This window comes from Molossus molossus, unplaced genomic scaffold (genome assembly GCF_014108415.1).
Source record: "Molossus molossus isolate mMolMol1 unplaced genomic scaffold, mMolMol1.p scaffold_m16_p_11, whole genome shotgun sequence".
Lineage (NCBI taxonomy): Eukaryota > Metazoa > Chordata > Mammalia > Chiroptera > Molossidae > Molossus > Molossus molossus.
Genome location: NW_023425346.1, coordinates 93,525,963 through 93,539,894, shown reverse-complemented (window position 1 = coordinate 93,539,894; position 13,932 = coordinate 93,525,963). Strand labels below are relative to the sequence as shown.

At 47.0% G+C, this 13,932-nt stretch overlaps 1 protein-coding gene across 1 annotated transcript in view; it reads left to right on the top strand.

Moving 5' to 3' along the window:
- The window catches only part of EPHA4 (EPH receptor A4), a 138,816-nt gene that overhangs the window by 100,082 nt on the left and 24,802 nt on the right, over positions 1–13,932 (top strand). The window contains exons 6-8 of the mRNA XM_036254352.1: positions 3,878–4,002; positions 4,996–5,155; positions 6,300–6,411. Coding sequence (XP_036110245.1) covers positions 3,878–4,002; positions 4,996–5,155; positions 6,300–6,411 — 397 coding nt within the window. The remainder of the gene's footprint in view (positions 1–3,877; positions 4,003–4,995; positions 5,156–6,299; positions 6,412–13,932) is intronic.

Below are 13,932 nucleotides of genomic sequence, written 5' to 3'. Positions count from 1 at the left end.
TTTATTCATTTTGTTTTCAGTTAAGAAGAATCGAAAGGATAAGGTGGTACTTAATGTGATACCAAGAGTTGTATTTGACACAGCTTTGCGTGTCCTTCCCCTTCTATGTCTTGTTTCGTTGGTGCTCATTAAAGACACGCTGGAGGGAAGATCAGGGCCTGTCTCCCTGTCTCCACAAGACCTCAGAGTGCAAATCAGGGAAGTGACAGGCGACAGGACTTTTCTCCGCTTGGTCTCTTCGTGTTGACCAAAACTCCCACTATGAATGAGAAGCCCCTTTTGAATTAGGGCATTGATTTGTCAAAGCGCTCACCGAATCACATATTTGGGACAAAGGTCCAATCTGTTGTTGTATTCGTCTGTTATTTCTTCTTCTAATTCGATTAGCAAAGGGCAGAGCCCTGGGCTGTTGGGACTCAGGATCCAGAACATTTCTGAACTGAGTAGACTTTGGCAGTGTTTACCCGAGTGTGGAAACATACCATCAGAGACGATTTCAGGGAAGACCCAGCATGCTACATAGTAATGAATTGCCCTATGTGAACATCAGTTTCTTTTCCAATCTCCCAAACTCTGGCTTAGCTGTGTATTTTGACAAAGCCTGGCGAGGCAAGAGTATCGGGCAAACATGGAGAGCATCGTTTTACTTAGATGTTATTTCCATTTTCAGGGTTGCTAGCCATTGTTGCAAGTGATAACAGTAATGGGATGCTTCCTTTTGAAGTGAAGTGGCGTGTCAATGTAAGCAAAGTATTGCTTCAGTCGTAGTACAAGATGCAGAGGGGCTGTGCCGGCAATTAATTATACGGGTGACATGAGAGAACTAATTCTGGGGAGCCACTGGGGTAGGGAGAGGCCCTTGAGAAATACCATTGCCAAAGGCCCTCTCTCGGGGAGTGCTCCACGGGCAGCCATAGCGGGTGGTGGCTTCCAGGAGGAGAGCCCGAGGCTGTCTGGGAAGCCTGGTAGGAAGGGCGAGGGAAGGACCTTAGGTGGTTTGTAATGCAGGGTACAACCTGTTGCCTCTTCAATCCAAAGAGGCCTTGTGGCAAGGCCCAGCTTTGCCTGATTGGCTGTTTTTCTTAGCAGAGAAGGTAGGTAGTGCCCCCCATGGAGAGCAGGGCACCGGCTGGACTGCCCATCAGTGACCTCTTTCAAGTATGTTTCTCAGCCTCACTTGGCCATGGATGGCTTTTGTCGCTGTGGCCGGATAAAGCTGCTGTTCTGAGAAACACCTGTCCAGCAAGAACTCAACTGCACAGCCAGCGACGCCACCCTCCCTGTGAATTACAGCTAGTTATCCACTTCCCTCTTCCTCCTCATTTCCCTCCGGTTTTGCGACAGCCGAGGCCCGTCCGCTCTGTTGGTCTGTTTTCACCTGGGTGCCCGTGGCTTTCCCAAGTGGGGCTGCCTGGGAAAGAGTCTGTCCGTTAAATGGTCACCTTGTTAACTCCCGGCTGACATTTGTGGAGCAGTTCGGCGGAGCTCATATTGCTTTGAATGGGCACCGGGCACCCCTGCTCCAACTTCGGAAATGGAAATAGGATTCATCTCCCACATGCAGCCCTGAGTGGCGGCCAGCCGGGGGAACCCTGCTCAGTTCATCAGTGCGCTGCAAGGGCCGCCGGGCAATTCCTCTCCGCGAAATCTGTTGATTACCAGGCTCTGACCCAGGCCGTTGCTGAGAGAAAGTTCATTTTATAACTTCATGATTTCTTCCCTCCTGCTTTCTTTCTAACGGCCTCGCTTTTCTATTTCATTTCCCAGTCCTGAACATCAGAGATTAAAGAGCCCCTTTTTATGGAGTGTATGCCAGAGTGCCCTGTTAGGCAATATATTCATTACCTGGAGCGAAATGGCTTTTCAGGGCCAGCAGCCTCCGTGCTTCCTTGCTAACTCTGTGTTTAAGAAAGTCGCTCCCTGTGTGTGGCTGGACAATGGCTCTGTGTCAACCAGCAGAGAAAGAGAAGGGGTGTGTGTGTGTGTGTGTGTGTGTGTGTGTGTGTGTGTGTGTTGGGGGAGGGGAGCTTTAATACAGCTAATGAGCACATTTCCGGTTTTCATTTTCTTCAGATGTTCAGTGGCTTCCAGATGTCTGCTGCATGCAGCTCTGTTCACCCAGCTCGGCGCTAGTAACCTTGGGGTTGCCGTCGCTGGAGGACACGTGTACCCACTGCATCTTCCCTAGTATTTATGTGGGGTCCCATCTGGAATTGCTTTGGGAGAGGGAGAGAGAGGGAGGGAGAGAGAGGGAGAGGAGGAGAGAGAGAGAGAGAGAGAGAGAGAGGTGTAGCATATGTGGCTGTCTGGAGGCACCCATTACAAAGATGCTGGGCTTTCACATGACTGTCTTCGAGAGATGCTCCGTGCTGGATGTGTGACTATGGTGTGTCTGCTTCCCTTGCCGTCGATACATACCTGTCTGGTCTGGTCAGGTGGGTTTGAAGCCTGCCCTGTTCCATCTCCAGTCACAATTTATTTTATTTGTTTCTCAAGTTAGGGTTTGGCAGGGGTGTGTGTGTGTGTGGGGGGGTGTTGGAGGAGAGCAGCAGGAAGACTCAACGCCACGCTGTTGTTCCTCAGTGGTTATTTTGACATTTTCATGTGGTTTCATAATTTGGGAACAAAACAGAATATCCATTCAATTGAGGAAGAGCTCTGATCTCTGGTTCTGTAACCAGCTTTGGTAGATAAGCTTGCAAATCTCATGACTGCTTCCTGTCCTCCCCGGAGAGGCACATCTGTACCGTTGTCAGTCACCGTGGAGCGCAACAGCGGCTGGCTGGCGCTGTGACCCCGCTGTGGGGAAGCAGGCATTCGTCAGACTGGGGGTGTCCCTCTCCCCTGGCTCCTCCTCCCCACCCTGCCAGCACGCCCCGTGCAGGACGGCGTGTGTGTCTTTCCCAGTGGAAAGAAGGTTTGCTACTCAGCAGGCAAAGGCAATAATTCAACTCTTATAAAATCACTGCAAAACGCCACGTATGTCCAGAGAGGCCACCATCGCTTTATGTGTGTGCTCCATTATTGGCATGGCTGTGCTCAGACTGGAAACTTTCACTGGTAATTAAGCAGTGCTCTTATTTATATTGGAAAGCGTGTGAACTGTTTGCCTGTGGCCTTCCCGCCGGTCCCCTTGGAAGAGTCGCGAATCCCCTTGCTATACAAAGTTAAAAAGCAGCAAGATGGCACTCAAGTAGGACGAGATGCAGGCTCCCTGGACTTACAGGAGCCATCCGGAGGCCTGCACAGGCTTGCAGAGAGGCACAAGCAGACCGCTCTCTCTATGCCTGCAGCCTGCTTTGAGGACTGGGCACAGGAGCTGTGGACTTGCTGCCATGGGCCCGGGCACCGACCGGGTTTTATTTTTTTCTTAGATTATTTTTCTAAGACAAACCATGCACAACATGATACTGGAGAGAACCCTAAAAAGAGTATATGATTTGCTTTTGTACAGGGGAAGAGCCAAGTGGGGATTGGGAGGAAGACGAGACAATCCTTCACATTTTCCTTAAGTCAGATGAAACTATGGACTGATACCACTAATTTTTTTTTTTTTTTTTTTTATCCTCACCCGGGGACATTTTTCCATTTTTGTTCAGGTAGAGTGGGAGGAAGAGAGAGGAAGTGAGAGAGAGAGAAACATCAACGTGAAAGGGACACATCGAGTGGCTGCCTCCCACACGACCCCAACTGGGGCCGGGGACAAACTGCAACCGACATACGTGCCCTTAGCGGGAACCGAACCCGGGTCTCTCTGGACCACAGGCCAAAGCTCTAACCGCTGAGCCAAACCGACCAGGGCTATACCACGAATTTTTTCCCTTTTGAAATAAACTTTTTTTAAAAAATTTGTTTGTTTGTTTGTTTTTCTCAACAGCACCATCATCCATTGCTTTGGTCCAGGCTAAAGAAGTCACCAGATACAGTGTTGCTCTGGCTTGGCTGGAACCAGATCGGCCCAATGGGGTGATCCTGGAGTATGAAGTCAAGTATTACGAGAAGGTATTACCTGAATAGACAGGGTTCCTCCCTCCCTCCCTCCCTCCCTCCCTCCCTCCCTCCCTCCCTCCCTCCTCCCTTTTTTCATGTCTAGTTTTTGAGCAGTTATAAATCTTTGAATACCAGTGAATCTCAAAGCCAAATGCGTTTTGCTTCTTAATCAAATCCGGTTATGAATTTTATGTTTTAAGTTGGTTATCTTCCAAAACAGAAAGAAAAAAAAAAACCACATTGCATTCTAATATAACCATATTTTTTCTTTCTTTCTAGCAATGGAAATCAAGATAGCTAGTTCTAATCTCTAAACCTCTGTCAGGAGCGTGACTCATCAATGTAGAAATAATAATCTGTTTAAGTAGATCACTGCTATTCAGAGTCAAGGTGTGACTTTTGATAACTTTTAAGAGAAAATCGGGGGAAGGAAATTACATTCTTCTGCCTCTTAAAGTCGTAGAAAGACATTATTTTTACAAATAACTAGTCTCTCTTAAAGGACAGAATTCAGTCTAGAAAATGAGCCATTGTCTTCTCTTTCTTTTTAAAGATGACCATTTATTGGGTTCCTTATTAAAAGCAGAAAAGGGACAGAATTTTTTTCTTTTTTTCATTGAAACCAGATTACAACACTTGACAGCTTCTAGCAGGAAAATAGAAAAAGACAGGAAACTTCTTACAGTTATTTCTGTTAAATTACTGGGTGTGGAGTGAGAAGAGCTACCGACCATCACCTAATATTCTTTTCAAAAAGGGTTATGAGCAAAGATCTGAATATGCTCAGTGTCAAAAATGATCATACAAGAATTCTGCATCTCTTTCCACATCGAAAGGAGTCACAGCAGTACTTCTAACACTGAAGGGAATACAGGGCTTAGAGAGTTTCTCGATCCCCGTTTTCTTTCCGCTTCTGAGTAGACTGGCTCGGCCCCTTTAACTTTGTGCCTAGAATAGCGGAGCATTTATTTTGCCCTTTCTCCGCCTTATCTTTCCGTGATGTAGGATCAGAATGAGCGCAGCTATCGCATCGTCCGGACAGCTGCCAGGAACACAGATATCAAAGGTCTGAACCCTCTGACTTCCTATGTTTTCCATGTCCGGGCCAGAACAGCGGCTGGCTACGGAGACTTCAGTGAGCCCCTGGAAGTCACAACCAACACAGGTAACAAGTGCCCAGGTTCTTTTTCCATGCAGGGCACTTCCCGTTACAGTGACAGCCAAGGAGCTGTGCGTGGCGTTGGGTTAGGCAAACATTTCGCTGCTAACCAAGAACACCTCATGCTACTTAGGGAAAGGTGTTTTTCAGATAGTACCATCTGACCTGTGTTTTCAGGTGACTGAAAACACTGTTGTCTGTTCTTTTATTTGTGTGTTTGTTCTCAGCGTTCTCTAAACCATGAGAAATGAGATTGCAGAACCAAGTGAAAGTTGCGTTAGCTAGGACATGTTCCTCCTGGGAACATTGGAGAAGAGGGGTCAATCTTTTTTCTTTCCTATTTATTTCTAGGAATCTTTTTTAATGAAGTCAGACCAGTTTGCATGTTTTAAGCTCTTTGGGGCAAATACATCAACTCTTTCAACATTGTGAGTTGTATCAACTGGTTGATCGAATCCAAAATATTAACAGAGGGCATTCCCATCAACAAGCAGGTGACATAAGATAAGCTCCAATCCCATAATTAACTAACCAAGACTGAGCCTACTTGATGAGGAGATGGTGGAGCAGAACTTCCGACATCAGTCCTAGAAAGTAATGTTATCCACAAGTTATCAACTAAAATAAGAATGAAAACAGAAGCAGAAGAGAAAGTGCACCCGAATTTAATCCAAAGGGGTTTCACATCCTTTGGATTCTCCTGGCAGCCTTCAAGGAGGAAGTGGTCTTTGCAACTGGATAATAATAGGCAGGTTTTCGATAGATTTGGGGGGGTTGGAGAGAAAGGAACATTCAAAATTGCTTGTCCTTTCTGAAATGTCCCACTAAGGAATGCATCAGGTGTTTATGGAAGTGTTAGGGCTGAGAGTAGAAAGGAAAAGAAGAAGAAGGAAAAAAAAAACAAACTGAGTTGTAATGTTTACCATAGAATTTAATAAAAATCTGGGGGACCGTCTTCATACAATTATGAAAAGAATGCCCTTGTCTCATTAAGGCGGCCTTAGAAAACGCGGTTGCGCGAATCCTTAATGAAGGGCAAAGAAGCTGTGAGCATTCTAACCGGCTTCAGAAATTTGAAACTTGACCCAGTCAGAAGTGCTGCCCCTTAGGACCTCCCCAAAGGTGACCCTTGTGCGACTGTCTTTGCCAGTGCCTTCCCGGATCATCGGAGATGGGGCCAACTCCACAGTCCTTCTGGTGTCCGTCTCCGGCAGCGTGGTGCTAGTGGTCATTCTCATCGCGGCCTTTGTCATCAGCAGGAGGTAAGCACTTAAGCCACTCACTGAACAACCCTCCCTCCCCCGTTTTTATGAGGGAGCTTTTTGTCCCCTCCACACAAAGCCGAGGCTTTGATTAGCATTATAAACACAGCATTTGCATCTCAAGCCCCTTCTGTTGGCTTTGATCTCCACACACCCTCCCGGAGCTGCTGGCTGTGCCCTGGTGTGAGCCTCAGAGCTGAGGGCCTGGAAAGACCCCACTAATTCCAGGAAACCAAGCTGGAAAGCAAGCCAGGGGGAGATCGCTAGATACTCTAAGCTGGAAGGTGTTACATTTATATGTCTCTTAAGCTTGGACTTACTGCCAAAGGCAAAAAAAAAGAGAGAGAGAGAGAGAAAGCCGTGTAAAACTTGGGACCACAATGTGTGCTCTGCCATTTGTCAGCTAAATTACTTCACCTCTTTGCATGGTCGTTTTCCTTTCGTAAAATGGGGATAATGAAATCTGCGTCAAAGAGAGGGGAGACACTGGATGGGCGAAGCAGGTCTTAGGGCACACAGTAGGTGCTTCTGCACTTCCAGACAATACCACGGAGCCCATGGGAGGCACTGCATCGCCCTCGGAAATAATCTAACACAGCACGTTAGAATCTAACCTGACACTTTATAAATAATCGAAGGAAAAAGGAATTAAAAATGATTGGGGAGCATGTGCCTTTGAACTTGATGTTCTTATTGCTGTTGCCTCCACTACTTATTAACCCTGTCTGGGCCTCTGGAGGAATTGGGGGGGGGGGGCGCTGCCCTTCCTCAGCCTGCGCCCTCATCTAGGCCTCCTTTGCCTCCTGTGAGTGATGCTGCCCCTTCTCTGATCATCACCCCTACGCCAAAGGGGAGTCTTTGGGGAAAGCAAACAAACCCACAAAAAATGGACAACCTAAGAATGTCAAAATTATCGTCTTAAATATAAACCTTTTTATGTGATTGGAGAGGAAAACATTCTTCAGAAAGATGTAGCACTTGCCCAGGGTCATTTCAGCGGCCTCGTGTTAGAGCTTCTGTGGGGCCCGTAGCCTCGCGGGCTCTCAGGCCCCTGTGGCACGCTGCGGTCTGCCTCTGTTGGTGAGCTCAGTGTTGTCCAGAACAGGCCTCTGCGCCCTGGCCGGGTGCTCAGTGGTTAGAGCATCAGCCGCAAGTACCTTGTTTGCAGTTTGTCCCCGGCTCGGTTGGGGTTGCGCGGGTGGAAGCCAGTCTATGTGTCTCTCTCACATTGATGTTTCTCTCTCTCTTTCCCTCCCGCTCTATCTAAAGATAAATACAAAAAAAATGTCCTCGGGTTAGGATTAAAAAAAAAAATAGGCCTCTGGGCATATTTCCCTCACTGGGATGATACATTATAATTAAGTTGATGACCATGTATCTATCTTACTTGGCCTGGATGTGGTCCCAGAGGTCACATGTATTTATTAATATCGTGTCTCCACCCTTACTCTCCAAAATGTCCTCTTGCATAGAGATCAGTGTGCCGCTCTAACACAGCGTGGAGCAGCTGCTCGTGGTGCGGGACACCCGCATCTGTCACCCCGTTAGTTTTTTGGGGCGCCCAGTCTCTGACTAGGTGAGTGAGATCGGACAGTGAAGACGGCCCATGTACCACAGGCCTGTCCTTGCCTCCACGAGGCACACAGACAGACACCCATGCCTGGCCCGTCCGACGTGTGGGATATCTCGGCCTCTGGGGAGTTTAACTGGCCTGAACGCAATGTGAATTTTCAGTGTGCTTTTTTCTTCCTGGTATGAATTTTGGAAGTCAACCACAAAGGACAACTTTCTTGTTCACTGCCGTTTAATTGCGTGTACGTATATACCCGCCAGGCACTCACTTGGGGAATAGTACACATCGATATATGTCCATCTGAGAGTGGGGAGCAGGGAGTCGGATGGGGGAGAATAAAAATTACGTAGGCTCCGGCTTTCATTGTTACATATTTCTGCATTTGAAAATTTTGCTGTGTATATAAACAACTTTTGCTATCACAAAGTACAGATGTTTACAAGTCTAAAAATAGAAGCACGTTATTAATTACTTTCACCTCCCAGAACACACTGGCTGCGGTCCAGCACCGTGTGATCTCAGGGACATTTGAGACAAGTAACGTGTGTGTCCAGAAAGTGGGTCACTTCTTGTGTCTCCGTCTTCTCTCTGATGTCGGCTGGAAGCACCTTCTAGTTGCAGTTCAACGTTCCTTTAGGTTTACCTGTTTGTTTTTTAATCTTAAGTTGCCCTGAATATAGCAGTCAAACCAGAGTCATTAGAAATAAGTCCCCTCATTAAAAGTTTCTCTTGGATGTTCTGCTTGAAAGAAAAGGAAGGAAAATATAATGCAAGAAGACAACTTTATTAAAAGCCATCGTTCTAGAAAAACAGCTTCTCCAGCCTGATGACTTAATTTCCTCTCCGCTCTCATTGATCACTTTATTATTTAAGGCAGGATTGATAGCAGGATGCATCGGATTTCCAATTAGGAGCCCCCACCTTAGAGAATCGAGCCTGTCAGCTCCCCAGCGACGATTCCTGCCCCTTCCTTCCCATTTAAAAAAAAAAAGTCACTTCCCAAGGCTGATAAACACTGCCTGGTGATTGGTCCTCAATGGATCACTTTTTAGAAAATGAAACGTCAACCCCTTGCCCTCCTATTGATTCTGCTTTAGTGTTGGCCATAAAGCTGTCACGGCGAGGGCCGCCTGGAGCCAGGTAGCTGCCAGGCTGCGCCGGGCCTGCACACTCAGCTAATTCTTCCCCACGCGCAGCCGTGTGCTCTGTCATGTCCCACTGCACGGGCTGAAATGGGACAAGAAAGGGTGGAGAGCGAGGAGACAGTAGTGAGCGTCCGAGGGAGAGGCACGGTGGTGCCCACACCATGATCTCATCACCTGCAACCCCATCAGGGAGAGCACCGGATGAGAGGCCTCCTCCTGGAGAGGCAGGGGCAGCTTCCGGCTTCCTAGAGCCACAGAATGTGGGTGGCAGGAGGGACGCTAGGGACAGACCCCTCACCAGGTCACTCCCCTCCCCGTGAATCCGACACTGCTGGGGACCCTCGAGGGAGAGCGTTTCAGTCCCTCTGACCACCTCAAAGAGAAAGTCTGTTTGGTGCTCGTTTGTCCTTTAAGGAAGAGGAAACGGCCTCAGGCTCACAGCTGGTATCTTCCTAGGATTTTAAAATATTTTTTTATAGTAATTATGTCATTTGTTTCATAAGGTTGGCTTTATACTAAGAGGCCTGAGCATGAGGTCAAAATAAGCTTCTAGTTTTTTCACTGAGAAGATCCGTGTTTTGCTCCTGGCTGACCTGGGTGCATCAACATTGAGGGACCTCAGTGACAGGGTCACACTATGACGTGCAGACACTTTATGTGTTTAAAACGATATGTTGTGCGAGGTAGGTTGCCCGTGATACACTCTCTGTTTTCACGGCCCACCTTCTGTTAGCTTACATTCTTTGCGGCATTTTTGATCAATGTCCTCTCACTCGAGTGATGTTGTAAGGATCTCATCAGCTTTTTGGTGTAGGGTGCAGCTCTTCTTGTACCCATGGGACGCTGTCCCTGGAAATGTCATTGCAAACTGCACATGCGCCATCTCCCCGTAGGCACACACTTGTCAGCTCTGCAGCGTAACTGCTTTGCTTTTCCAAGTGGTTTTGAAAAGACCACTGACAGTGACATCATAGAATGCAGTGATGAGATCAAGCCCTCCAGGAAGAAGGGTCCAATGTGTTACGTTTCCAGGACACTCCCAAACCGTTATAGGAATGATTTCTTCAGGTTTCTTCTAGAAGCATACCGGAGAGTACTAATTTGGGTTGCTTTAGGCTAGTGTGTCTTCCCCGAACAGTACTTTATTTTTAAGTGTGAAAATCCCTGTTAAGAAAGGACTAGAACACAAGATGACTCTGTCTTTTCTAAAGGACAGTTTGGTGATCGGAGACAAATGTTGGCTGCTAACCAGGCTTAAGCCACACTGATACCGTCCTGATGATGATTGGGGGTAATACTGGGTTTCCATTTCTGTTAGGGTTACAAAGGACCCCTTTCACCTGAATTAAGATAAAGACGTGCATTGAATTCAAGAAAAACATGAGGTGTCTATGGCAGAATTTGTGCGGGAGCCATGCCTATGTCTGGTTTAGGAAACTGCAGGATGCGAACACTGGCATCTCCTATAGGAGGGACTTGAGGTCTGGAGAGGAGATTAAACAATGAACTGAACCCAGGTCACACAGCTAGTTAGCGGTCTGATCAGGACAGAAGTCCATCTCTCCTGATATCCAATACCGGCATAAATAGATTATTTTAATGTCTTTTTAACTGGAAATTTGACTTACGTCAAAAGCTAACATCGGCATTTCTATTGAACGAAAATTTTAAGAGTCTGCTCAGTGATGTCGGTAATACTTGTAATCTGGGAATTAATGTGCAAGTCTAATAATGCATTATTATAAAGCCAGACATTGCAAGTTAGTTTTGTCTTCTTAGGAAGGTTAAGACTTTCCACTCTGAAGCCAATGGTCCATGTAATGCTGAAGCAGTTTCCACTCAGACTGCGTCTCCCTTTCCCTGGTGACCTCATGATGAGCACATAAGGATGAAGGCACTTAAATGGTCACCTAAATTGGCTCTGATGAGGCCGTGTCAGTTCATACAATTAGGGGCAGACCGCACTGCAGAAACGTTTCCAGACAACCTTTGCGCAATCATGTGGTTCAAAACAACCATTTCAAAATGTTGCTCATGAAGAACATTTAGACATCATTTGTTGCGAGAACAACAGCAACTTAAGGAAGGGGAGAAGAAAGGATGTCTTCTCCGAGTCGTCGTGGGGGATGCCGTGAGCACTGGAAAGGGTCCTCCTGGAGCTGGGCTAGTAATCACCTTGCTTGGTCTTCTTTAATCCGCACTTTAGCGGAATAAATTGCTCACCTTTTACTAATTAGTTTTGGAACACTGAACCACATCAATCAAATCCATCCACTTGGGCAGGGAAGCTAGTGTTTTTTTTGTTTTTTTCCCAAGACTAATTTTATTTTTTTATTTTTTAAATTATTTTTATTAATTAGTTTTGTTACAGATGTTTCCCCCTTTCCCCCCATTGACACCCTCCTCCCCATCCCCACCACCCCTTCCCCAGCTTTGTTGTCCGTGCCCATTGGTTATGCATACATGCATGTAAGTTCTGTGGTTGATCTCCACCCCCAACACCCCCTCTTCTGGGGTTTGTCAGTCTGCCCTATCTCTATGTCTCTGGGTCAATTTTGTTCATCAGTTTGTTTAGTTCATTATATTTCACAAATAAGTGAGAGTTTTTTTGTTGTTGTTTGCTTTTTTATCCTCACCCGAGGACATTTTTCCATTTTTTGTTCAGATAGAGTGGGAGGGAAAGAGAGAGAGAGAAACATCGACGTGAAAGGGACACATCGAGTGGCTGCCACCTGCACAACCCAACCAGGGCTGGGGACAAACTGCAACCGAGGTACGTGCCCTTAGCGGGAACTGAACCCAGGTCTCTCTGGACCACAGGCCAACGCTTGAACCGCTGAACCAAACCGGCCAGGGCCTCAGTGAGAGTTTTAATGAAAGTGGGGTTTCTGCTGTGCTGGTCCCTTTCCCCTCCACTGTTTGGGGTGCTTTAGTGAGGCTGGTCAAGGTACCAGGAACAGGCTGGGGCCCTCGCTGGTCCTCAACAATGTCATCCCCTTTGCCGCCTCCGTTTGACAGGCAGAGGGCTTCGCTCTCAATTCCACCTGCAGAGGGGCCCTTTCTATGGAGCCTGTAGCTGACAGGTCCCATGTTTGCGTCTGGAACACTGGCTGCCCAGCCACACCCCTCCTCGCCCTGTTTGAACCAGCTTGCCCACATCTCAGCAATTAGAAACCTTCAACACACACTTTCTTCCGCGTTCATGAGATCTGCTCGGGATGTCAGGACAGGGTCAGCCCATCCGAGGGGCGTGGCTTTCTCCAGGCTGGCTGACCCAGTGATCCTCTTCAGTGGGCTTTCTTCTTGGGACGATAAAGGCCACATTGTCCTACCCTGAGACAAGGAGAACGGGTCATCAGGTGACCAGGGCAGAGCAGGACGGAGGCCTTTCAGTGTTCAAGGTATTATTAAAAAGCTAATAGGCTACAATTAGTCTCTGAACAGTAATTCTAGTGGCTCTCTCCCAGCATCCCCAGTCCCTTATTAGGGTCCTCTCCCCCAAGTCACACTCCAAAGTAAAGGAGTTGTTCCGCCTCTAAAATGGAAGACGTAGCAGAAAGAAAATAAATAAATAAATAAATAAGACACCAAGCTAAACTGAGCTATTTTCTCCCCTCCCGATCCTTTTTGTTTTTCTTGCTAAGTCATAAGAAATAATAAAGTGTTTTAGCCTAAAAAAAAAAAAAAAATGTGTTTCACCTCTAATTTAATCCCCACCCCCCTCTCTGTTTAGAAGTCTGGGGAAGGGATGGACGTGTCAGCCTTATAATTAATGGTCCCTGCCATTTTACATTTCCTTCGGGTTTGCACATATATAATGAATGTGCTTGATATAAAACAGATAAGCCCACCCCTGGCAGTCTGAGACCACTTGTTCCTAGAGGTGCATGCCAGGGATTTTGATACACTTCAAGTTGGAACCGAAGTTCTCCTGCTCTGTGCATGGTTTTTTTCCTCCTCTTTTTAAAAGAAAGGCATTCAGATCAGTATTGGAGATCTGAAGTGGTTTAAAAGATATACTTGTAATTTTAGATAATGCTTTTAGGACCTCTGATAAGATATAATCTCCCAGGCTGCCAGGACCCTATCACACCCTTGGGAGGTAGCCACGAGTTTCCTGACATGAAATGTTGTTTTCATAGTCCCCGATGTAACACTCTTCTGTTCCCTTTACAAGGGGAAGGATGGGGAGAGGTTTGGAGGGGACTGCATCTTTCTTCCTAATATTTGGTTGCCGCATACCTAGGCTTGTTTCGTTTCCTTGATGAAGCAGTCACTTTCAAAGCAGAGTGGAATGCAATTTAAGTGGGTTTACGGATATCAGATGTAACATCACTTATGATGAGCTCTCACACCGTCACATCACTTCATCTCCACTCCGAGAGACAAGTGTCAGCCAGCTCAGGCAGACACACTCCAGTACTGGCTGAGAGGATCGTGGGCGATCTCTCGCCTGCTGCCCCCTTCCCTCGTGTGCACCGTGGGACGACAGAGCGTGTGTCTGCCTGGCTGCTTCCACAGAGTTGTGGTGAAGATGCAATTACATAATAGATGCGAAGGCTGTTCCCAAAGTTCACTGCAAACTGAAGAGGCAAGCTGTGATCAGGGTTTGAATTACACATGCTTCACCGCTAACTCGAGTGGCTGGGTCTCTGCTTACTGAGCTGATCCCTGCTTTGCAAACAGTTAGGGGAGGAGATAATAGATGTGATGGGAGCACTTTGAAAAGTTAAATGCAGTGTGAACGTGCAAGGTGTTATTATTTGCAAGGGAATGGTACACACGGAGAACATCTGTAGGGGC